The sequence below is a fragment of the Penicillium cinerascens genome (genome assembly GCF_028974065.1).
Source record: "Penicillium cinerascens strain IBT 15544 chromosome Unknown contig_6_segment0_segment0, whole genome shotgun sequence".
NCBI lineage: Eukaryota > Fungi > Ascomycota > Eurotiomycetes > Eurotiales > Aspergillaceae > Penicillium > Penicillium cinerascens.
The window spans coordinates 1,725,513-1,750,055 of record NW_026695295.1 but is presented as its reverse complement, the minus strand read 5'-3'; the positions used below and the strand labels follow the sequence as shown (position 1 = coordinate 1,750,055).

Here is a 24,543-nt window from a genome sequence, read left to right as displayed (position 1 = left end):
ATGCTGAGAAATCAGGATGGACGTATTTGATTGGATACTACATGGAGATGTATGTAGATGGCTTAATTGAACAGAAAGAGGACGATTTAATGGGACTGAAAACCAGTTATCTTTCCAAGCGAACCAGAATTAGAGAGTTCGGCTATATAAAATAGGCACCTCAGAAGTAAGACTAAAGTCTATTGGCAAAACAAATTCGCTCATGTTTGAACAAGCAATGTAAACTCCCGTAAAGTACACAGAAAGGACAACCTCAATAGAGACAGAAAAACGCTTGTTTACACCATTAAGTACGCCCCGTCAACTCAGCTGTACTTTCAATCCCTTCCCATGGCAAATCGTCCTCGGACTCTTCATCTACCTGACCCTTGTCCAGAGTATTAGTAGTGGTATCGATACCGATAGATTGGAGAGTCATCTCCATCTCCTGCTCGGTGAGATCGCCTCTGCCATGTTGTCCTTCAAGGACATCGTACAGCGCGTAGATCTGGTCGGACTTCAGATCGATGTCTTTGATGGTCTTCTCGATGTTCTCGGTAAGGGCCTTGCGTTGCTTTTTGCCCAGGGAGGCATCGAGTTTGTTGAAGGCGCTTTGGTAGCTGACAAGCTGCATCTTGAGATGCGAAAGTTCGTCTTCGAGGGCTTTGAGGACGGTAGCAAGAGCCACAGATGGAGGTTGCGAGGGGCGCATTGTGGGATCCTCGTTGTATGGCGTGGGGTCCGGCATACGCTCAGAAACAGGGATTGGCTTGGAGATCTTGACGGAGTCATGGTTGCAAGGCCCGTCGTGGGGCGGGGAGTTTTTGCAAACCATGCAGTTCTTCCCGTCATGTTGGGCGATGTCATCAAGGGCACGCTGAGTGGCCTGTGGAAGTTTTGAAGGGTTGCTGGCGGCGATCTCGGCACGGCTCAAGGTGATATCAGGAAGGATGAATGCAGATGTCATATCCTCCGTCGGAGAACGCTTCTTCTTCTGCGACATCGACGCAACAGAGTGGTCCGAGTGCCGCCTCGGGCGATCAGCAGTGGGCACGACCAGGCTAGCATCACCCTCACTGGTGGCCATAGACCGAGCAGTAACATCACCGATGGCGGAGGCAGGACGGGGAATGGCCGGCTGTGTTGTCTTGAGGGATGATTTTCGGGGAAGCGGCGCTTTGAGAATGCTCTGTCGTGTCGAATTCATCGTCTCGTTGGCAGTCAGATCCTTCTGCACACTGGAACGACGGTTCTTTCGAGACAGTCGCTCTTCCTCAAGAGTCTTTCGTAGACGGGCGATTTCATTTGTCTAGAGATTATGGTTTAGCCGTGTCCAAGATGAGATAAAGTGATCAGCCGAATACTCACATCAATTACACTCAGCAAGGTGAGGTCATCCGCATCCGAGGATGCCCTAGTCTGCTCCGTGGCCTCAACAGGTCCACTCCTGTCCTCCATAATAACACGCTTCACACGCTGCTTGCTCGTGTTGGGTTGTTTGCGGGCACTCTTCGAGTCGAAATGGGGAGGAAGTTCTGACCGGGCGGCCTTGGACGAACGTCTCTGGTTGGGCACGTCCAGGGAGAAAAGGGCTTCCTCTGCGCGTTCCTGCTCAAGTCGAGTAATCTCCTTGTCAACTTGAGTCGAAACCTTCGCACGCGACTCTTCCTGGCGTTTGTTGGATCTGGTGCTCCTGGAGGTGATATCTCTGGTGCTGCGGCTCATATCACCGCTGCGTTCGGTATGAATATGGCTGTCTTCGGCATCCGACGCGCTGAAGCTAGCATCAGTCTCTTGCATTTCCTGTTCCTGGGTCTTGTAGCTTGAGATCCTCGGCAGCTGGCCCCTGAGCTCTGCGTTTTCCTGTCGCAATTGGTCGTTTTCGGCCTTGAGTTCGCGTGTTTCAAGGTAAGCTACACCAAGTTGCGAAATAGCGGACTCGCGGTCCTGGTTCAGGCGTTTGATGGCCGCTTCTTGGACCTGGGTCTTGCGGTCCGCAATATCAAGCTGGTTCTGCAGGGAAATGTTCGCTGCCTCGAGTTCTGTGTAATCACGTTAGGATGAACCCCAACGTTGGAATGGGGTTGTACAAACTTTGGTACTCGCTGGCAAGTCGCTTGGAGCTACCCTTGTACAATCCATGATCAACCTGGTGCTTGTCGGAATGGCGCGACCTGCCTGCCTTGAGAGCAGCATTCTCCTGGCGGTAGTTATCGATGCGCTTCTCGGCATCGGACTTGAACATCTCCAGCTCGGAGACCTTGTCTTGCAAGAGGCGGAGAGAAACAAAGAGGGCCTTCTCGTCTTCGGGAATTGGGACAGCATCGAGGGGCATGTGTTCACGAGTCAAAGACACATCGGCCGCGTCGTGGGGAGGAGAGACGAAACGGGTGGACCGCATTTTGTGTTGACGAGAGAAAACGGGGGTACCATCTTCGTAAACACCGGAAACCAACTCGGAGATATTAGGGAGGTCGGGAAGGAGGAAGGATTGGCGAGTCATGGTATCACCCATGGTGTTGTTGTGGTTAAGGGTGTTTGATGTCGGGGTATTCTTACGTGGTGTGCCGGCCGCACTGCCTTTGCGCTCCTTGGCGTAGGCTTCACGACTAGCGCGTTCAACGGCTTCGGCAATTTCTTGCGAGTTGTTGGCCTGGTTGAAACGTGTCGATCGAGGCTTGATGTCCACGGGAGTAGGACGTTCATCGCCCAAGAAAGACCCATCGTAGTTGTCACGCACCTTGGCGTGCATATCTGAGAAAGTTCGTCGTTGCTCACGAGTTTTGCTGGAGACTTGAGGGCTCATGATTTCCTTTTGAGCCTGAGTGGCTCGTCTTAATTGGGCATCTCTCCTGAGATTTTCGCTGACAGCGCGTCGCGTCGAGCGGGCGGGTTGTTGTTTCTGGGGGGTTGGGTATTCGACGCGCACGGCAGGAGAGGAGGACCGCACGCTATTCTGGAAGCTCATGACGGAATCGCGAGAGTCGTCTAGACGACGAGACGATTTAGCCAGGCCGCGGCCGAGCTCCAAGGACAATTCACCTTCCGAATCGGACATGACGCCTGCATTTACGCCTCCGCTAACTTCTCCGTCAAAAGCGTCTTCTTCCTCGGAAGTGGGGAGCTGAGAGAAGTCGGGAAAGGCGCGGTCGAGAGTGGATGTGTTGATGGCGAAGTCGGGTTCTTCGTCGTGGTATTTCATGTTGGGAAGTTGTGGACTGCCAAACTCGCGAGTGGACGCGAGGGCTTCGTGCTCAGGATCAAAATCGGACACCGTAAAACTGGCGTCGGAAAGAGGCATGTCAACAAACTAGCGGAGCATGGGGAAACGACGGAGGAAGGTCCAAGGTTGAGCTTTGGTTTTGTTTTGGCCGCGGAATGTTTTGGTCGCGCGTCTCCGCCAATCGTTGCCCCGTCCGGCTCTCCACTCGCGGCCCGTTCTACTTCCAAGGTTCAACCTCTCTTGGGGACTCTTGTTTACCGCGAGTTCGATTCTGAAATGTATTGTTCTTTGGATGCTCATGGTCGTGCGAACCTGGAAAGTTTTTATGTCACAGCTATTATGTAGACGCCTATTTGGAACCCAGGAGTGTCGAGCCTGAATAGATATATATCGTACTCAGTTCATCCACAACCTCCGCTCTTTCTTTTTGCGAATTGGCAGCACAATATGTCGAAACAATTAAAACTACATAGAAGAATAGAAGAGAGCTAAGCGAGGCCTACAAGATTTCAAGAAAGTTACTCAAGACTTTACCTCCACAAGTAGGACTTCCCAAAAGTTTTCCAAAATACACTTTACCGCTTGAAAACGGTGGAAGTCTCTTGATTGAATATGTTGAACCTTCCTAGGAACAAATTGATCCCAGCTTACACCCACTCGTTACCCGTTGAGATTATTGCAGGATGTCCAATCTCCACATCCTTAATTCGCCGACGGACGTCGGCAGCGGCCCGCTTGTCATGTTCATGGTGAGCAGAGAATCAGAACGAACGAACGTCTTCGCTCATTTTCTAGGACGGAAAGTCAAAAGACTGATAGGAGCCCGAGAGAAGATGACTGACAAAAGGAATTTGAATCGGAGAATTGATAAAAATGCACATTTAATATGAAATCTACATATCCACTCCATCCTAATCCCTATCCCATCCCAGTAAAATCCCCTTCGCTGAAATCAGCGTGTCCCATGGTATACCAACAAGTATCAATAAATCAAAGTCACGAAATAGAAAGCAAGAAAAAATTTGCAGACCTTACTGTCCAACAAACCCTGAACGCCTTGCTGACCGAAGGAGAAAGACCTCCGACCAAACGGGACAGGCCGAAAAATGGAGATATGCTAATACAAATCGTGAAATCATGCTCATTAACGCCGTGCGAAAATAATAATAATTTGAAATAATTCCCCTGGGTGGATCATGAAACAGGGGCACGTCTTGTGGAGGTAGACGAAACGACGGCTGGGATCGGGCCCGCCGGGGTTGGCGGTGTCGGCGGGTTACTATCCAGCTCGAAGCCTCGAAGCGAAGTTGGGGTTACTGGGGAGACTGCTATTGGCGAGGCCATGCCGACGTGGATGGAGGGCAGGCGGGATAATTGGGGAAGTTGGCGGCTGGGGCTGGGGCTTGCGTGGCGTTCGCGTGTCGGACTTTCATATGCGGGTGCATCGCCCCAGTCTAGATGCTCGTACTCTGGTGGCGGGGGGATGTTCAGAGTGCCTAGGTCGCCTTCGTCGGGCTGAGAGACTGAGGCTGGGCGGCTGGACAGGTGAGTTGATGTTGGACGGAGAAATAGTGGCTCGGCTTCGATCATGGATGTTGATGCCGTCAAGATCGAGGATGTGAGTGATTGAACTCGTGAGCGCACGCTAGGTGGGTCCATCAATGAGGAAGATGATGAATCCACGACGGCATTCGGTAGGAGCGGGTGGTGATCCGAGTCGTGGGAGTTGGCTCGAAGACGCGAGCCGTCGTGGCGGACATGACCGATTGAAGCATAGCTGACGCTGGATATGCGTCTATCCCGCTCACGAGACTGGTGCTCGGCAATGATTGTTGCTGCATTGAGAGAAGTGTTGCTGCCGTTGGCTCCATGCCGACGATTGTTTCGGGCGCGGGACTCCGCTGCCAATTGCTCCAGACGCGCTGAGTCACCTCGAGCTCGTGCTTCCCGTCTATCACGCCGACGGGCCTCTCGTTCGGCGTGTTCCAGGCGCCGCTGCAGACGAAGCTGGTAGAGAGATTCCATTTGTTCTTCGCGGCGTTGTTCCTGCTCATCAACCGTCTCGGGGAACTCCACAACCATGTCCATGCCACCTCGTTCGCCCTCGCGGGCAACGACTTGCTCGGTCGGTTTTGGGGTGACGGAGTAGGGCGGCAGGGTCATGATGGATCGGACGGAAGTTTCACGTTGGACGCCGGCGTTGTTGGTGACGGTAGTCATTTCTGGGGTTCCTCCGCCCCCATGATACGCAGTATCATCCGCATTTTGAGCTCGAGGATTTGGGACTTGACCGTAGGAGGCGCTACCGGGGCACCAGTGTTTCCATTTGCTTTTCAAGAATTGCCCGGGGATATACTTCGGGTTGTAGTGTCGCTGACGTAGCCATCGAGCGCCGAAATAGAAGCACACGCAACAGGCGAGGATGAAGATGATGCAGGCAGCACACTAGTAGGAAGCCGAGTTAGTAACAATTCAACAAACGAAACGGTGATGGGACCGAAGGAGTCAAATGAGCGGATGCGATCGGAAGCACTAGCACATACAACGATAAAGATGCTATTTTTGTGGCTAAGAGCCCGTTTCTGTGGAATGTACATGGCGTGGAATGCGCGGGCAGCGGGCCCTAGAGATCCTCGGAAGGCATGGAAGGTGAAAACCCGTGAAGTGTTGGAAGTCGAGCTGAAGAGGCACAAAGGTGATCAGCCACCGGATTTAATCCCAAACATAGGTGGAGTCGGCCAGTCCACGTCGCCGCCTATTATTATCGCAGGGCGAGTGGAGCAGTGAGACGTAGCGCGCGTCAAGTGGAGGCGTCAAAGCTAATGCCAGAATCCCGGTTTAACCTGAACGTCGGTGTCGATCCTGTCTCGTGTGCTTATCGAGTCTGTGCTCTGCCCCTTCTTGACCCTCAAACGTCAGGGATCGTCGAGTTGATGCGCGCGGGAGATCTTCGCACGGTGTGGATAGTGCGGGTGGATACATCCCGGGCCTGAGACAGTCTCGCTCGAGGCCTTCGCCCTTGGCACTCGTGCAGCAGTACACGAGTTGTTGGGTACACGGTGTGTGTGCACGGTGTGTGTGCAGGTAAGGGCGAGAGGCACGGTGACACAGGCACCGAATGGTACGAGGCAAGGGGGAGTAGGCGGGTATTCATCTGCTATATCCGAGGGATGCGAATAAATAGTCCACAACCTAACACTAGCTCAAAGGGGGAAATTGCTAGGAGGCTGTCATTGATTCCCATCTTGATACTTGATCAACTGCACCGTGCAATGATCAACGAACACATGGAGTAGGCGCACTTCCCCTCTGCGCCGCTAGTCGTCTTCGCTCAAAATAGTAAACACGAGCGTCGCTCACATCATTCGGGCATGTTTGCAAAGAAATAGAAAATACAAAAGAGTAGGACCAAAGTCACATCCTGGTTTCGAACGGTCAACCCTGTAAATCACCTTATAACAAGCTGAACTCAAAGTGACTTATGTTCGGTGATATCTTCGCGTTCACGGCGGGTTCGCGATGGGTTCGCGACAGATCTCGCGATAGCCTGCCTACCCCGCAATAGGCATAACATAGCATTCTCGTGATACTCTCTAGCAATACTTACTACTATCGTAGTATAGCCAGGGGGAAAAGGAAAAAAAAATAACCCCATCCCGTAGGATGCGCCCATCCCGAAGGATATACCCGACCCCGAAGGGCACTCCCGACCCTTTCAATTACTGCCCCCACTGCACATAGTCTTTGTACAGTGACGCCCGAGTCGTGACGTCCAGCAAGTCTTGGGGTAAGGTATCATTCGACCAGGCCGTTAACCTTTTCGTATTTAACCACTCGACTAGCGGGGGGGGATTTGGTAACAAGAATACTTGGAACTTGATGGTATGCCGCCCCCTCATTCCTGCACAGGTAATTGACCTCTCCCCATCCTGCCAATGCGTGTTTACTACTTCGTCGACTTTGAAGCTATTCACAGATTTCACCGCCCTCCCCTCCCCTCCTCGAAGTCATCGTCTGGCCCTGACACACCGATGATCGTTTCGGAGTCCATCATGTTTACCATCGCTAGCCCTACCACAGCGATATCAAAACTGCCCTTCAACGCCGTCTGCACCAGAGGTTGTCACTGATATTCCTATCTTGATACCGGCTAGCCGCACTGCTGGATGACCAATGCACGGGCAGGCGCATAGTCCCTTGAATAGGATCATGATTATCGTTCCGTGCCCCTAAATTCACAACGTCCAAAGTTCTTGTCCGGTGAGACAATCTCAAATGGTCGAAATTGCAGCCCTGTAAAGATAATCCTGAGTACACCGGAAGACTTTCTCGGTTTGGTTATCCCTGTCATCCAAACGAACGTACGCAGACTGTCACTGGAGACTCGTCAGATTTGAACAACGGCCGCAGGATCGGGTTGAGCAAAGTTGAGCACTGAGACGCTTGCGTCCAACCTGAAGTATCTCCCCGAATGCCATGAGTGAAGATCAAGATACTTGGTTTCTCTAGACGACGCATCTTGGCCAGTATCCCGCAGATCGAGACCGAGGTATCCCAACGGCGTCCTCTACTGTACGCAAAAATGTTATTCATCTTCTCATCGAGTCACAGAGCGGATTTTTCTCATTGTCTTCGTTGTATTTTCGGCGAAAAGATAAGTTGAAATCCTATGGGTAAAGATCCGCGACCCACTTACATTCCTCGACATGTCCGCAGGATAGGTACAAGATTCACGTTTGAAGCCTTGGACCCCGAAAGTGGTCCTTAATCTAACCTTGGCCCATTGCTGGCCTCGGAAATCACGTGAACATCGCACCCTGAGCGACGAGGTTTGGCAGGCGCTTACCCCCAGCAGTCATAGTCGGTACAGGGGAAATTATCTAGATCCTCGGAACACTTGATGTCTATCAGTCATCCCGTCTCATCCTTGAAGCGGTGCTCTGAGTGCACAATATGCAGTTGATTTTCCTCGAGATCGCAATAGATCCAGATTATTCCTCAAATCTCGGGTGATAGACGCACTAGTGAGACCGAAGCTGATCAAGGGTTTACTGACGTCCCAGTCGCGAGGAAAGTAGTTTTCGCCATCCAGAGGCTGGAGAAATCTCAGGCAAAGGAGGTGCAGATGTCCTTGGCCTGGGTTCCGTGGGTAGTCGCGGGGAATCCTTGCGTGTATCCTCGGGAGTTTGATACGCGTTGGGCGCTGAAGGCTGGATATGGGCGGTAGAGAGAAGAAAGGCCCAAGGGGGTAACCTAGAGGGGATACCTCCCCTGGATAAAGTGGGTGGGCAGGTGGGGCTAGTGAAAGAGGTTAAATTTGCTATGACGCGAATTTGTTCCCTTTCCACTAATCCAAGGTGGAGGATGATGGTTGCGTGCTCCGATGTTAGTAACAAACCTTGGAAGCTAATCCTCCGCCAATGTTTCCATGGCTCCTTCGTGGTTTTGCTTGTATACACGCTTAGTTTCCACGTGCCTTAAGGTCCTCATACTCACGCGCGGTCCTGGACGCCATGCGGAAGGTTCGCATAAATTGCATACCAAACCTTGATGACCGTCACGTACCTCCGGAACTTGACAAGTCGTTCGGCCTCCCCGAAGTCCACATCCTGCGATTCTTCGGCAGATAATCCTGGTATTGTCTTCCCCGTGGGGTATCCCTTGCCGAAGGGACGCGGCCATGGCTGACACGTGGGGATGGGATCACGTAGATGTCCGGCATGATCGCGGGATGACGCACATGCGGGGGGATTCGCCCGTTTCGGACCTCTGTGCAGAAGCTATCCGAGCGATGATCTGCGCATATCGAGCATCGGTTGGCGTGTTAGTCCAATCGGCGCATCCAGAGGTCGATCAGGAGAAGGCGAAAGGCCGCGCCATTGTATCACAGGGTCTTGTCAGCCTGCCCTACTCCACAGTCTGGGGATGGAAACGGAAACTCGAGGCATATCGGTCGGAGATCGTACAGTTATAATTATGGGTCTGAGTGCAGCCCCGCCGTCGGCACTTTCTTCAGCCCTGTGGATACCTCGACTTCGCCAGCTCCTTTTCTGAATATCAGCTGTGGTCATGGCGACCCTGAGCATCAATCTAGTCAATCAGTCTGGCTCGAACACGGCCTACGCCTATATTACCGGCCTGGCCATTGACAACAACAATGCGCTGTTCCTCCTGCAAGCCGACGGCAAGACGGCTTACTACCCAACATCACCGTCGACCACGGTAACTGCCCTCGCGCAGGACTGCGCCATCCCGCTCGGTGCATCGGGAAGCACCACCGCGGTGACCATCCCACATCTGGCGGGAGCCCGACTGTGGTTTGTAGTCGGCGGCAAATTGACCTTTTACGTGAACCCGGGCCCCGCGCTGGTCGAGCCATCATCGTCCAATCCTTCGGACGCAAACTACAATCTGGTTTGGGATTTTTGCGAGTTCACCTGGAACTCGTCACAGCTCTTTGCCAACATTACCTACGTAGACTTTGTCTCGCTGCCCATTGCCTTGACGTTGACGACTACGTCCGGCGCGACCAATACCGTGGAAGGCCTCCCAGCCAACGGGCTGGCTGCTATATGCTCCGAACTACAGGCCCAGAACGCGAAAGACGGGGCGGGCTGGGACAAACTAATCGTCACGAACAATGGCACCAACCTTCGCGCCGTGTCTCCAAACACCGGCATCATACTCAACAGTGGGCTGTTCAGTACATACTACGCTGGCTACGTCAATCAAGTCTGGTCCAAGTATACCAGCACACCTTTGACAGTCAATACTCAAGGGTCGGCAGGCAATGTCACCGCAACAGTCTCTAACGGCACCCTCAACTTCTCAACTGGGGGCATCTCTTACGCCCAGCCATCCACGGCAGACATCTTCAGCAACAGCTCTGGCGCTTTCGCCGTCTCGGGAAATAGCACCAAGGACGCGATCACCGCTCGTCTGGCTGCCGCATTCAACCGGTCTACTCTCCTCATCGACTCAGACCAGCCGAACGGCGAGATAGTCGCGGATTACTACCAGAACGCCATCACAAACCATTACGCGCGCATCTGCCACGCGACGAACCTGGACAATCTTGGCTACGCATTCCCCTACGATGACGTTGGTCCCACCGATGGCGTAGACCAGTCAGGAAGTGTCTATGACCCCAATCCGAAGCTGTTGACTGTTACTCTGGGCGGGAAACAGACTTGTCTGGGGAAGACTATGGGGAAGACCATGGGGAAGACCATGGGGAAGACTCTGCGCAAACTGTTCCGGAAGAAGTGAACTGATGATCCGACGTCTACACAATATCGGAAAGCTTTGTACATGCAACGTAGATAGTTACTCTGACGTTTTTCTGTGTATAGCCTGAGGATATGCCTGAGAATAAGATTGCCCATTTCTAGCGTCATACATATACCGCTATAGAGTGTAACACATATATACCTCGCTAGGTATTTTTCATGCCTGAGAAGGTGTAAATCGACTCGCCAGCTTGTCGGCGAAGATACTCCGCCACCTTCTCCGGGTGCACAAGCCAAGGAGAATGTGACGTCGCGATCTTCTCCGTCTCAATCTGCGCACCCCTCGTCTGAGCTCGATCAACCATCAGCTGCTGCACCGCCATCGGAATAGCGCGATCCTCTTCGCAAAGCAGATATGAAGACGGAATCTGGTAATACGCCGCACTAGTCGCAGGCGCGTTCTTGGTAGCCCAAGCATGAGGCCGAAGCGTAGCAGCCCACTCCTGACCATCAGGAACATCGTGGAAGAAAAGCCAAAAGGGATCACTAGCCGTGACAGTTCCATTCTCAACCTGCGGCTGTCAATATATTATACTTTGCGCCGATGGGGGATCACATACCTCGCGAACATACCACGGAGGCGGGGCACCTCCGAATGCACCGATCAAACTCTCGCCGACTTGGGGAATGAAACCTGCAAAGAATACCAGCCTGATGACGCCACCCTGCTTGCCGTCTTTCTCGCGCTCGGCTTTGCTCAGTCCATCCAGCGCACTGCAAACTGGTAACCCGGCCCAGCTGTGCAAAACCATGATAACATCGTGCCCCGCGTCTGCCTCCGACTCGACCAGCGTGCGGACACTGTTGATGTCAGGCTGCAAGTCCTGCACGGTAGTTGCCTGTTGGATTGAGGGGAAGGCCACTGTGCGGCAGGTGTAGTCGCTCAGCTTCTCGATGAGTGGGTTGAATGCTGTGGGCGGGTACCACGCGCCCGGCGCCAAGATGAAAGTTGGTTTGCTCATGATTTAATCCGGTGATGGACGCTTTGGGATTGCTGAGAAGAAAAGAAATATATAATAAGCTATAAGCTCTGGTGCTTGTTGTGATGGTAGTGATTTTGCCGATTGCGGCCTCTAATGTGTCGTGCTGATTCCCCGCTGATGCGCACGCGTCTCGTATTTTCGCGGGTTCTCGGCCGTCACTACCGTAAATAGTATTGTAGGGCCTCCCATGATCATGGACTTAGCGGCAGCTGCCGCTTCTCCATGGGCCAAAGCCCTAGATTATCAGAAGGCCATTGCCTTTTTCAGAAATTACGAACGTTGACGAGGTTAACCCATTCGAGGGGTGCAAGACGTTAGACTCTTCGCTTCGTTTTGAACTCGTGGATAGAATAGATTGCGCAGCCCCGAACGAGATCACAGGCCTCATATCCGAAACCGAATAGTCAAAGCGAGTTTGAAATTTATTAAAACACCAGAACGAGACAAAAGTCCGAGGATACGCTGTATCCAATAAGACAGTTACCCCTCTTCCAGGAATATTTGCCATGTCGACTTGTAAGACACCAGTTCTAAAAACAAGAGTTCGTTGAACCGAAGTTGCATGCATACACATTCACAATATCAACTCATTAGCCTCGTCAGGATTTCCCCACTCGTATTCTAGAAAGTGGCCTATCACTAGCACAATATTACGCCGTTGCTCCAGATTTGCGGTGGAAACCCCCTCCCTTCAAGCCATGCTGGGCAGCAGGATTTTCCAGGAGATCAAAGACCATTCGAACATTTGAATCGTCAATGCTCTTATGACTGACTTATGTATGATGACCTTTGGGTAACGAACACGAAGAAAATAATATTTTGATAAGATAGCGCAGGAGAGGTTGAAAAGCCCAGGAAAAACTGAAGTGCATATGCCTAGTGTTCTTGAGAATCATTGATCAGCTCATGCAACTTGCCGCCCACCCTCTGCGACAAGACACGGTATGGCCCATCCTCCACAACAACACCCTGATCCAGAACAACGACATGATCCGCAATCTCAATCATCTCCTTCGAGTGCGTGATGATAATAACCGTGAGGCCGCGCCGTTCAGAGACGAGCTGTTTGATAGTCTGGCGCACGATCTCTGCTCCTTCGGGGTCAAGACTTGATGTGGCTTCGTCGAGGATGAGGACTTGAGGTTGGCGAAAGAGTGCGCGAGCGATAACCACGCGCTGCTTTTGACCGCCCGATAATCCGATGCCACCGTCACCTATGACCGTGAAGTAACTCCTGGGAAGCGACATGATGAAATCATCTATCCCGGCTGCTTGTGCTACGGCGCGGATTGCGGGCATCGATGATAGTGCGGAGGTCTTCTCCATGCCATAGCTGATGTTGGCAAAGATGGTACCCGGGAAAATATTCGGCTGCTGTGAGACAATTGCTATCTGCGAGCGAAGTGTTGGAACATGTAGGTTTAGGATGTCTTGGCCCCCGAGTGTCACCGTGGGACGACCGTTTCTGGAGACCGGTGCTTCGTAGAGTGAGAGGAGCAGCGAGGCAATGGTTGATTTACCGGATCCTGACTGTCCCACGATGGCAGAGCAGGAGTTTTTGACGATGCTGATGGAGACATTTTTCAGAACCAAGGTATTTGGGCGAGAAGGATATCGGAAGTTGACGTTTGTGAGCTTGATTGGGGTCAAAGTCGACACCTTCAGTCTGCCGCGATGTTCGTGTGAGCCTCCAGGGAGCTTTGCAAGGCGCAGAAGTTGAGTCGCTATTTCACGCGAGGTGTTGATTTGCGGAACTGTTTCCAAGGTCAGTTGCAATAGATTAGAAATAGGGTTGAGGGCTGAGGGCTGAGGGCTGACGAACTCCATGATAGGATTTGCGCGGCATACCCGATGCTAAAAAGAAGCAACGAGAACACTTGCATGACCTCATTGACTGTGAATTCGGAGGCGACCAGAATTGCACCATAGTAGAAAATAAGAGCTGTAATAAATATTAGCCCATGATCATTTTCCCCGGGAGAAGCATGATGTTACCGCTTGCAAATATAACAGTTGACTCAACCATACCAAACAGCAGCCCTGTGTATGCGGCTCGCTTCAACCCCATTGCCAGGGACCGTGTGATAGCCGTTGCTTGTTTGCGGTGAAAGTATCCCTCCAGTGTAAGCGTCCTCACAGTAAGAATCTCTGAAAAGGTTTCTGTGAAAACATCAGTCACAGAACTGCTGGCTTCATTGCATCGTCGTTCCCACAGTCCGTTGACCCCTTCAAATCCTCTTGTTATGGCGTAAATCACAGGGCCACATGCCAGAGCGACCAAAGTCAACTTCCAGCAAACTATCAGGCTCCAGATGATCGCCATGACGGTAATTGCAGCTGCTACGATCACGAACCCAGCGAAACGGCCAAGGAGATTGCGCATGTCCTCTCCATTCTGGTCAAGATATGACGTGAGTCTATGGGAGCTATTGCCATCTTGTTCGAACCATGCTCGAGGCTGATCGAGGACCCGTTGAAAGGCTCTTTTCCGAAGGGTGTCCATCCAGGCTTCACCGCAATACTCGAGGAAGTAGTGCATGAAGAAAGAGGCCAGGCCGTCCGCGAAAGAAACTCCTAGTACAGCCAGCGACCAGGTCATCGTCAGCTTTGCGCTGTTGGTCCCGGTATAGAATGTGCTGAACAGCTGAGACAGGCAGTACGAGAAAATCGGCGTTGCACTTGCGTGAATGAGGCTCGAGGCGATCCCGAAAAACAGGAGGACGCGCTGATTTGATGTCAGGTTTGGCATGATTGTTCCCATTATTTGGGAAAGGGGAGTCATTTCTTCCTTGTCTCTCCGCCGCTTCAGTGTTTGCAGAATGGATGGGGCGCGGTCGATTGAAAAGCGTTTTGATTTCCGATAGCGGCGTAGGCTGTCGGTTCTCGGGCCAGGAGGTTCAATTCGAACCATCTCAAGATCTCTTGTTGACATTCCAACGTCCCCGTTGGGTCCATTGTGAGAAGTAGGAGCCCAAGGTACCCCTAAAAAAGATACGCGCTTACTCTGCGGAAATGAATCATTCTCTGCTGACTCTCCAAGCGAGGTTGACAAGAGTGCAAGGGTCTTAGCTGGACCGTCCCACGCAGAGGCGCGAAATGAGGGAGGGATGTGGTGCTGCGCCCATGTTTGCCGTCGCTGTTGATGTACACGTTGGGGCACGGGGAGTTGTAAACATTCCAGGCTTTCAAGGCTTTCCACCGATGATGAATCCCAGTCAGATTCAAGCTCTTTGTTGATCTGCTCTGATTTTGGTTGAATACCATCCATGCTGGCCTTTGCTGTAGAACCGAAATATTTCTCGGTACCGGGCAGCTTCTCAATCTGTTTTCTGAATCCAGAATGCACAATTGACCCATTTTCCAGTATGTAAAGGTAGTCCTCATTGACAATCTGAGACATGTCATGGGTAATGATGATAGTTGTTTTCCCCACGCGCCACTCGCGAATGGCTTTCATCACCGCTACACGGTTGGTATGATCGAGAGCACTGGTGGGCTCATCCAGGATCAAGATAGGCGTGTCGCGTAATTTTGCTCTTGCGATAGCCACTCTTTGCCTTTGGCCGCCACTGAGAAAGCTTCCACCCGGACCGACGCAAGTATCGATGCCTCTGGGTAGGCCATCAATGGTATTATGAAGCTTGGCGAGCTCTATTGACCTGTTCACATCTTCCAAACGGACATTTCTCTGGTTTGGACTTCCTAAAGCGATATTTTGGAACACGGAGTCGTTGAAGAGTACACTTCGCTGCTCTAGAAGGGTAACGTTGTTTCGGATCCAGTTGAGATTGAGCGCCTGAATGGGATTGCCGTCGATGAGTATCTCGCCCGATACTGGGGTATAAAAACGCATAAGCAGCTGGCTAAGCGTGCTTTTGCCAGAACCACTTTTGCCAATCACGAAAGTTGTCTCCCCCGCCGGGAAGAAGAATGTGGATGGCTTCAGGACGACTCGGTCAGGTTGAGCCGGATAGGCAAATGATATCTGGATCGAGATATTAGCATTAATCTTATTATCTACGAATATGGCGTGTTATGTGCTTACATTGTGCACCTCAATATCTCCTTCGCAATGAAGTGGATACATTGTATCCTTCCCCTCACTCACAACCATTTTGTCTGAGCGATTAAGGATAAGGGACTTGAGAGCCACGCTGGCAACCTTTCCCTTTTCCATGAAGATCATCTGAGGAAGTACCTGTTCGATAGACTGGGCTGCAGTCAAGCAGGCCCAAAATGTCCTCAACACTTCCCCCGGAGTTAATGTCCCGTTGCGGGCGAGTGAGCTGCCATACCAGAAGCCTTGAACAAACATCCCGAACATCATCCATCGGATGAAAGAAATTTGCAGGGAATTCAGTCGGGCTTGTCGGAGATAATGGCTAGCCGACTGCTCGATCCGACTTGAAAAGCTCCGAGACTCTGAAGCTTGACCATTCAGGCATTTGACTGATTCGATAGAAGAGATAGCGTTGCTGGCGACCTTGGAAGCGTGGGTTAGCTCTGCTTGTTGAGCAGTGATGCTTGATTTCATTCGGGTCGAGAGGAAGGCAATGATCGACGAGAAAATGGGGATCCCAGCAAGAGTGACAAGCGATAGGCTCCAAGATGTATAAAATCCCAGACCTAGCGATGCCAGTGACCGACATGAGTATTGCAGGAGAAGGCCGAGTGGCTGTGACGTCGCCATTTGCAAGTCATGGGCATACCTATGAAGAGCGTCAGAAAGCAGTCCTCATTGACATGAAAGATGGGAACGCACGCCTGAATCCCAGAGAGGAAAGCCCCCGAGCCTTCTTTCTGCGCTTCGAACCATTCAAAATCGCGTTTTAGTAGTTCAACAAACACCCTGCTTCGAATAGTTGATACTTGAAGCTCTCCGAATGCCACAAATATGGCAAAGTATGCGCCGTTGAGGAACCAGCCAGCAGCCCCCAACCCAACCATGCCGATACAGTTTGTCGCAATTCTGTCACGAAGCTCATCAGCTCCGGTCTGACGAGCTCCGAATGCCGTAAAAGCGTCGAACACATTTCCAAGGAAAATAGCGAGAGCCGGTGTCACACAACCGGCCAAAAGAGCGAACAGCGCTCCGATTATGAAGGCTGGTAGATGAGGCTGGGTCGTGAAGCCGAATAATGATTTCCAGCTTGGCTTCAGTCCAGCTGTGCCGTCTGGATCTGGTAGCTTGGAGCCGACGGCCATTGCTGTCAGATATCGTATTCAAAGTATCTCGCACCGGGAGAATGTGCTTTTGGTGAATCGGACCATGGTAGATATGTACAGCAATATGATGGGGAAAATGCTCGCACGTGCCAGTGAATGAGCATCGTTCTAGAGGTTCATATACTCGGTCCATTTCCTGCAGATTCATTGTGATTCAAGAACAATAGTTGAAAATTTCCCGAAGCGGAAAGATTGTTGTGGATGGACAAAGACCGAGTGACGACGGCGCTCGTATGGGATTCACATGACCTGCAGGCAGCCCTGTATGGAGCATTCATTGATTGTTAGTGATTGATTCATTGCGCGATGCTTCTAGTTGGGTCCTTTGTGTATCGTCAATCCTCGCTCTCCTTGAGAAGCTGCGAAGATGGAAAATGCGACATGACCGGGCCGAGAACAATGAAACTAATGAATGTGTAGGAAATGCATTTTTTATTTCCGGGTATATTGACATTGCCAATCCTCAGGGCCAATTCACCTTTAGATCCCGAAGATTCTATCAATTCAGGATCAATTCTATATCGTGGTTATCATCCATCACGCTGTCCAAGCTCAATTCACTTAGGCACTGATGTCTGTTTCATGACCGCGTACTTTAGCTGCCTTCAACGAGTGGAATAAGGCCGGAGTACCAATCAAGCACAGCTGGAAGCGAAGCGCTTCGCGATTAGGCCTTCTGGGACTTCTCGTAGATCCAGTCGTTCAGGCCGGCGCGGTTGCTGCCAAAATCAGATCAGCCTTATATCCAAGACTTCGAGTCCAAGGGGAAACACTCACCGTGCGAGCTCGATGGCGTAGAACTGCATGCGCACACCTGTTGTCCCCGTCAGTCCTCACGCGATCCCTCTCAAATCACATCCCCCAATGTCCCAACTCACCGAAAATGGTGTTGTGTTGCTCATACTCCTGATCAGCACGGTTGCGAATGATTGTGCCAAAGTTGTAGTCCTCGATCTTCTTCTCGAATTGGTTGACCCATTTGCGCCACTTCTCCTTGCCGGCCTTGCTCTTCATGGCGTCCTCGTTGAGGGTGGCGGCGGGGTCGAAGTCGGGGAACTCCTTCATGAAGGACTCGTAGATCTCGTCGTCCATCTTGGTCAGGCGCAGCTGGGAGCCCTTGACCTTCTCGAGGATGGCCCAGTATGTCATGAGGTGCTCGACAGCTGTTGAGTTGGCGAGTTAGCACTGGTCATGATACAGGAGGGCCGACGCGAGGTGTCTTTGGGCGTATAATCGAGTGGATTCAAAGGTAAGGATTTGATACCAACCTTTGACTGCGAACTGCTTCTCCATCTGTTGAACTGGTCAGCAATTCAGTGTTCTCAGGCCAGTGGGGCAACACGAGCAACGCACATCCTCCAGGTTCTCAGCCTGTTCGGGGTCAAAGGGCTTCGACATTTTGGCTGTCTTATGAAAGAGTACTCTTTTTAAACAAATACAAGGAAAGGTCGTAAATTCAATGGAGTTGTGTCAAGTGGGGAGGAAATGCCGTGCCCCACGAATATTTTTTCGGCGGGCGGAGCGCAATTCTGCCAACTCACACGACGTCATGCAGAAGGCGGTGAGTCTATACGGACGCTCCTCGAGAAACGAGTTCACCATTGGAGATATTAGCAGCAGCTGTCACTAGCGCTTCCCATGTTTTTGTCCCAGATTATTGTTTTTCATAACTATTTCAGTGTTGCGGGCTGTCAGCTGCACCAAATCTACTCTACCATCCTCAGTTAACGTACAGTTTTTTTGGCAGCGTGAAAATTAAGGTCCACCGCAAAGGTTAGTCAAAGAGATTGCCAAGTAAAGGTAAAAGAATGAAGTTTCTATCTCAAGTATTTTTATAAAATGGACCCATTGTCTAACCTTCGTCGCAAAACCTCAGAAGATATGTACATATAACTGTGTAAATTGCACTGTATAACGACTCAGGTACTGGTTTCAAATTGCGTATATGCCCAAACACACTCATGGATATTGGCCAAGTAGGTAACGCGAGCCGATATTGGCATGTTCCTGGATTACAGGTATCCGGCCAACTGGCCGCAAATATTGACAGATTCATAGTTCAGTCCAAATCCCTTCGTCTCAGGAATGATACGGAAGTAGAAGTTGGCGGTGTGACCAGTCTTGACAAGTCCAATATAATCCGACATCGCATACGAGTTGGCATCAGACGCCCAATCCAGTGCAATGGAGTGAGCCATCGACCTCTCATGAGGGCGAGTCAACCTCGACTGAACACGGGTAGTGGTAGAGATCTTAAATCCAGCACCGTTGAAACGTTTCTGAACGTTCGACTGGCCACTTCCGGTAGGAAGCGTGCCAAAGTCGCCAGCAAAGTCCAGGTTGATATCACCGTTGTCGAAATAATTGAGCCCGACATCAGAGGTGTTACCTTGGTCGTCGTATGTCATATTTCGTGCGATTAAGCGGTGAATCAGCTTGGGATCAGAGCCGCGTTTTCCGACGTTCAGACTAGAGATATCGACATTCTCTAAAAGGCCATATTTCCATCCATCATTCTGAAGAGCATCGTTGAGGCCGTCTGCGAAGGAGTTCTGTGTAGAAATGTCACGACGCACAGGACCAGGATCGAAACTGGATTGCTCATTGGTAGAAGATGTACCGACTGAGCCATGAGCATAGCCAATTGCGAGGAAGATTATGTCCAGTCCAGACTGCACATAGCCGACATATCTTGCGCATTTGGGGGCGCCTTCACCCTCGCAGACCTGCTTGGCCAAGTCGGTAGACAAGTGGATGATTGCGGACCTGGATATGTGTAAGCAATTAAAAGCACCAAGGAAGGGCACGAAAAGCAACTTACACGGCAGCGCTGGTACCAATACGGACAATGGTCCTATTAATCTTCCTGCAGTTTATCCGTGCCTCAAGAATGTTTGCTTCATTCAGAGAGCGAACCTCGACCTCATTCAAGCCATATTCAACCAACTCACGAGGAACTAGGTCGAGTTCAGCAGAGAGATCGGCCACAGGGATGGCCGAAGCCACTCCGCTGATAGCAAAAAGGAAACCAAGGCTATAGTGGAACTTCATTGAAGATTTTTAATAGCAAAGAAAGTTGATGGAAGTTGATGGTATGAATTCTCCGTCTACACAGCCCTGAGTGCCCTCTTTATAGGTTTCTTTTTCCTATGAAGCCCCCCTGGCATCTCTCTAACCTTGATTATATGCCTCTATCACTGTCCTAATCAGCCTTATCCTAAAAGATGACCAGACATGCCGCCCCATAGCCCCACAGGCGTACGGGTCTCTTAAGGTCTCTCAGGGTCTCTCCGCAGCTCTACAGCATCATACCGCTAACGCCCTGAGATACATCCATATAAACTGCAGTTCCTCACGGCATCTCCGTATACCTGATGTTTTGTCCCCCTTCCAATCACAGATTGCATTGCAGAGTGAGTATGACGGCCATCATGACCCTAGGACCTAATCGAGCGGTACCAACCGCTTTTCTATCCGGCGTCTGCGTAGCCTGGTTGCCGTGCTCGTGTTTGGATCAGAGGTTGCATTGCAGGGTAGCTTTTCAGCGCCCATGGCCCCAAGGTCCACGGCCTCAGAAGAGACAATTGGATATCAACTTGCGGCTACTCCATGGCTCCACCGTTCTCGGACCTGAAATTAGGCTGTATCATTTTTTAGGTATCAGGAGTGGGATTTGGCTTTCTTCAGTGGCCAGGTTTGAGCTGGGTAAGCTTTTAGTGCAGAATAAAAAAGTGTTCCTGAACCTTCGGTTACGTAGCTGCAGGACCATAGGCGCATTTAGGCGCATTTAGGCGATGGGGGCGGCGTTTTAGGCATCCTCGTTTTTTGTTTTGATGTCGCTGCACCGCCATTCTCCTTTTCCCCTTGGCAAAATCTACCGCCCCCATCTTCATATCTCCACCTTTATACGACAGCTTTCCGACGTATCTTTGTATCCTACCACGTTCTTCCTGTCAATATGGAGAAAGCTACATACCCGAGAACATACAGTCCGGCCCTGGGCGCATCTGCGGAAAACCAGCCCAGTGATGTACCCACTTCACCCCTGATTTTGATCGTGAACGCCTATCCAAATAACCCCGTTGTCAAATATCTTGTGACACCTTTTGCCCACCATCTCTTAAAGTAAGCAATATATACTTGTCTTGTCATGGTGACAGCTATTAAAGTTTCTGGAATAGAACTATCTTGGCACTGCTGGTTTTCCTCTTTGGCTCCCTGAAAGTGTGTGGCCACTGGAACTCCGAGGAGGTTTGCGACCGGAGGTTTCACTATACAAAATTTTTCTTTGCGGTGGGAATTATGGGCTTGATGGGGTACTCTTATTATCTTCGACAAAAGCTTGAGAGACAGCAGCGATTACCCCGAAAGGCCTAACTTGGGTGTCCAAGTACGTGTTAGCAAAGCGCGGGTTTCAATTTGACAAGACAGAATGGCATAAGATTAGAAATCGTGGGCAAGACTGTTTCAGGGCTTGGTCCCATCAGTCAATTAGCAAAGAGCCCTTTGGTCCCATTTGAGAATAAATATATGTTCGGTTCAAAAGGATGCTGTGATCTTCGTAATCTCCTTGAGAAATGAAAGTCTAGGTAGCTTTAGGGATAGTTTATCGATCCATCTTCCTTGCTTCGTTTTCTCGCTTTGGATTTTGAGATAGGCTAAACAATCGGAAGGAAAGAATATAAAAGCAACAAAATAAGCAAGAAAAATTCATTCTGCTCCCAATTTCACCTGGGCAGTCTACATGCGATACCAAAAAAGAGTAACAAAATTAGTTCAATTCTATCTTTCCTGGCAAAGACCATGTATAGTATATCCAGGTCCTCTTTTAAGTTAAAAACAGTGAACTACATATACTTCTAAGAATAAATCTCAGACGATTACTACACTAGGGGCTCTATGTCAAAGCTAATAACTCCCGACATAAAGTATTGGAAACCGATGGAGTTAAGTACTACTGTGATATAAGTCTGCCCCCGATTCTATTAAAGGGGCTGGTGCGTGGATGGACGCCATCCGTAGAATAGTTGTATATACAATTCATGTTGGATGATGGGTTTTATCATGAAATACCTTGACATAGCACCTGCAACGGCTTGCGCTTGCTGGGTATCATGCTCCACGAAAGCCCATGGGCTCCCAGACATTAATCGCTATCAGCATCATCGGGTAATTCCTCGAATCTTCCTTCGTGGAGAGCCTGAGCCACAGGGTTCTCTACGGTCAGAAGGCCATTTGCTTTCGCCCTATGATCGACATTAGCAGCAGATCTAACAAGCTTTGTAGGTAGACTGACCTCTCGAAAAGTACGAAGAGCCTCTCTGCTTCTCTCTCCTTTTCTTCCATAGTCATGGGTGGACCATTGTCCTGAGGCTCCGACGCGAAGGCCTGGCCAGTGATAGGATTGACCGCTGTATCCAACCCGTTCTCGGTATTGGTCGCATATGCCTCCCCAGCACTCTGTGGGATCTCCATGCCACGAGATGCCAAGAATCCCGCGGCAAAACCATAGCCGATCCTCTTTGTGAGGTTTTCGGCATCCTTGCCAGAAAGTACAAACATGAGCTCAGAGATACCGGTCTTGAGGTTTGGATACGGACTTGTCGAGAGCTTCAACAGTCGTGATGAGAGGGTATCGGACTGTCCAATAGGCAAACTCCGGTCGCTGTCCTCCGGCAGCAGAAGCCACTGCATATACTTGCGTGGTCCGTCGGGGGCAACTTCGTGGACCACGATGAGAGAGTGCAACAACGGGACAGCCTTTTCTTCCAGTTGCTCTGGGCTGTATGCTGACACCGCCTGGTCAAGAATGTTGATCAACTTATCCACGTTGCAGTTCTGGTTGAACTTCGGGAAGAGAGGACTACTGTCGAATATTTTGCTCTTCTTCTCTTCGAGGTCCAGAACCGATAAAGAGTTGATCAAGTAACTCAGCAGGCCTTCCAGCGGCTGTGCAGGGATATCTATGCGGCTGATGATCTTTAAAACGTGGGGTATCGAGGGCGAAAATGTGACTGCGAGATCTGGATAAATCTTCGAAACGTTGAAAATCAGTTTTAGTGTGTCTATCAAAGCCAGTTCGTCCATTTGTGACAGAGATTGTCTGCCCGATTTGGGAAATTGCTTTGCATGGCGACCAAGTTGCTGGGTGCTAGTCAGTATGGCTGTAGAAACCAGGCGAGGCAGCTGGACATACATAGTTGACATTGTCACCAAGGCCGTGCTTCTTGATCATGACTTCGAAATCGAGATTGGTGTCGTATGTCGACAAGAATAGGATCCGGCTCGAAAGCATTTCATCTTCGGAGTTATCGATCTAGATAGACTTGTCAGTACGGTCATGAGTTTTTCCTATATTCAAGCACACCTTCAGTCTTTCCGCCAATTTGCCGGCAAGCCCCGTGTTCACGAAGACCTGGCGCATTTTCGAGTCGAGGAGAAGCGCATTAGCCACACACCGCAAGGCAGCCCGTCGTACGTCGGCAGTCCCTCCTTCAACACCATAGCGTGCTAGTATCCCGATTCCCTGCCAAAATGTCAGAGCTCGATCCGAACCCAGCCATTGTATTCATCGTACATCGCTGCAGTAAATCGGCCCGGCGTCGACGGGGTTCGTGCCATGCTGGCGCAGCTGCAAAAGGGTCTGAACTCGTTCTGGTGGAAAATATTTGGTAAGTCTAAGGCTTCGGTTCGTATTTCTGCAATCTCTCGACTTACGCGCAGAAGTGAGTTGCTTGTCTTGCAGGTCTTTCTCGAGCGAGGCGAGCAACTTTGTGACCTGCTGAAGCTTTGCTAAAAAGCACAGATAATTAGCTCTATTCAAATCTAGCGACGGTCGCATAGACTTCGGTTTGCCAAGACATACCTGCCCCTTGTAGTTGGAGAGACTCCATGGTGATTTGCGCCGTCTGTGTCGCCAAGAATCAAGGTACTCACGGCCACCCAGAGGGTTGTTAACAGAAGACGCTGGAAGTGCGAGTTCAAGCGGAGGCGCAAAACATCAACAACACAGGAATAACCAGGGCGGCAGGAGGTTGCAAGTTGTCGAGGGGTTAAAGCGAGAACGCGGGGAAGGGATGCTATCCGAAATCTCATAAATCAGAAACGGAGGCCCCACTTAAGCTATTCGGTCCTTTCTGCACCATCCGGTGCACCGATGTCAGATGAACACCTTGGCGTCAGAGACCCTCGGTTTGCTCTTAATTTACCAATCCTATATGATGCTGATTATATTTCACTGTATGAAAAATAGAGCTCAATAGCTAAAAAATACTCAGGAGTAGAGCGAGTATCCCGGTTAGGCAGGCGGAGTGATACTCGCCCGAAAGATGAGCTGCAAAATAGTTGAGAAGTGGATAGAAAAAGTCCTCCAGCTGGCATTGATTGACTGCTGAAGATGTTGAAATAGTCTCGAACTGATAATGGTTTTTCCATTCTACTTATTTTTCCCATTAAAACTTCAACGACACATCGCTCAACTTTGTATGAACGAAGTATAAACTATCTGGCCGCTACGGTCCACAATTGACGCCATAAAATACAGAGAAAATGACTTTGAACGCACAGCAGTTCTATTCTACTCTTCTGCCAACAAGATTTGAAACATTTCATCTTGCTGAGTAAATATGATCAGTCCAAAAAGGGGTCGAGGGGTCGCGCAACGGGGACCAAACCGGCGGCCTCGACACCTGAAAAGCGCGTAGCTGGTGCCTGAGGCCACGCGCGGCCACTTTACGCGATACGCGGCGCGTCCGAACCTTCTTTTCACTGGCCCTGGCTTCAACCTACCTGGCAAACCCGGTCGTTCATGGGAGGGCTCCAAACTGCTTCCCATCCAGCAATG

At 50.7% G+C, this 24,543-nt stretch overlaps 9 protein-coding genes across 9 annotated transcripts; 2 read left to right on the top strand and 7 right to left on the bottom strand.

The window, feature by feature from the left end:
* Positions 1-286: 286 nt before the first annotated feature.
* Positions 287-3,280, bottom strand: N7498_006638 (uncharacterized protein; the record flags this gene model as incomplete). Its single annotated transcript, XM_058453700.1, has 3 exons — positions 287-1,288; positions 1,348-2,021; positions 2,074-3,280. The coding sequence occupies 3 exons, from the start codon at positions 3,278-3,280 to the stop codon at positions 287-289; spliced, it is 2,883 nt and encodes a 960-aa protein (XP_058307891.1).
* A 1,116-nt stretch (positions 3,281-4,396) lies between these two features.
* N7498_006637 (uncharacterized protein) lies at positions 4,397-5,799 on the bottom strand (the record flags this gene model as incomplete). The annotated part of the gene is made up of 2 exons (XM_058453699.1): positions 4,397-5,647; positions 5,746-5,799. 2 exons carry the CDS (start codon positions 5,797-5,799, stop codon positions 4,397-4,399), a joined length of 1,305 nt encoding a protein of 434 aa, XP_058307890.1.
* A 3,083-nt stretch (positions 5,800-8,882) lies between these two features.
* N7498_006636 (uncharacterized protein) lies at positions 8,883-9,176 on the top strand (the record flags this gene model as incomplete). The annotated part of the gene is made up of 1 exon (XM_058453698.1): positions 8,883-9,176. One exon carries the CDS (start codon positions 8,883-8,885, stop codon positions 9,174-9,176), a length of 294 nt encoding a protein of 97 aa, XP_058307889.1.
* A 95-nt stretch (positions 9,177-9,271) lies between these two features.
* Positions 9,272-10,471, top strand: N7498_006635 (glycoside hydrolase family 64 protein; the record flags this gene model as incomplete). Its single annotated transcript, XM_058453697.1, has 1 exon — positions 9,272-10,471. The coding sequence occupies one exon, from the start codon at positions 9,272-9,274 to the stop codon at positions 10,469-10,471; it is 1,200 nt and encodes a 399-aa protein (XP_058307888.1).
* A 166-nt stretch (positions 10,472-10,637) lies between these two features.
* Positions 10,638-11,453, bottom strand: N7498_006634 (alpha/beta hydrolase; the record flags this gene model as incomplete). Its single annotated transcript, XM_058453696.1, has 2 exons — positions 10,638-11,003; positions 11,052-11,453. 2 exons carry the CDS (start codon positions 11,451-11,453, stop codon positions 10,638-10,640), a joined length of 768 nt encoding a protein of 255 aa, XP_058307887.1.
* An 897-nt stretch (positions 11,454-12,350) lies between these two features.
* On the bottom strand, positions 12,351-16,679 carry N7498_006633 (ABC transporter ATP-binding protein; the record flags this gene model as incomplete). Its single annotated transcript, XM_058453695.1, has 5 exons — positions 12,351-13,228; positions 13,297-13,416; positions 13,470-15,459; positions 15,520-16,183; positions 16,237-16,679. The coding sequence occupies 5 exons, from the start codon at positions 16,677-16,679 to the stop codon at positions 12,351-12,353; spliced, it is 4,095 nt and encodes a 1,364-aa protein (XP_058307886.1).
* Positions 16,680-17,367: 688 nt separating this feature from the next.
* On the bottom strand, positions 17,368-18,098 carry N7498_006632 (polysaccharide biosynthesis domain-containing protein; the record flags this gene model as incomplete). The annotated part of the gene is made up of 5 exons (XM_058453694.1): positions 17,368-17,419; positions 17,478-17,514; positions 17,579-17,863; positions 17,969-17,993; positions 18,054-18,098. 5 exons carry the CDS (start codon positions 18,096-18,098, stop codon positions 17,368-17,370), a joined length of 444 nt encoding a protein of 147 aa, XP_058307885.1.
* Positions 18,099-18,712: 614 nt separating this feature from the next.
* On the bottom strand, positions 18,713-19,751 carry N7498_006631 (uncharacterized protein; the record flags this gene model as incomplete). Its single annotated transcript, XM_058453693.1, has 2 exons — positions 18,713-19,466; positions 19,522-19,751. 2 exons carry the CDS (start codon positions 19,749-19,751, stop codon positions 18,713-18,715), a joined length of 984 nt encoding a protein of 327 aa, XP_058307884.1.
* A 2,095-nt stretch (positions 19,752-21,846) lies between these two features.
* Positions 21,847-23,593, bottom strand: N7498_006630 (synembryn; the record flags this gene model as incomplete). The annotated part of the gene is made up of 7 exons (XM_058453692.1): positions 21,847-21,946; positions 21,997-22,844; positions 22,897-23,016; positions 23,068-23,226; positions 23,278-23,354; positions 23,418-23,492; positions 23,566-23,593. The coding sequence occupies 7 exons, from the start codon at positions 23,591-23,593 to the stop codon at positions 21,847-21,849; spliced, it is 1,407 nt and encodes a 468-aa protein (XP_058307883.1).
* Between the last annotated feature and the right edge of the window lie 950 nt (positions 23,594-24,543).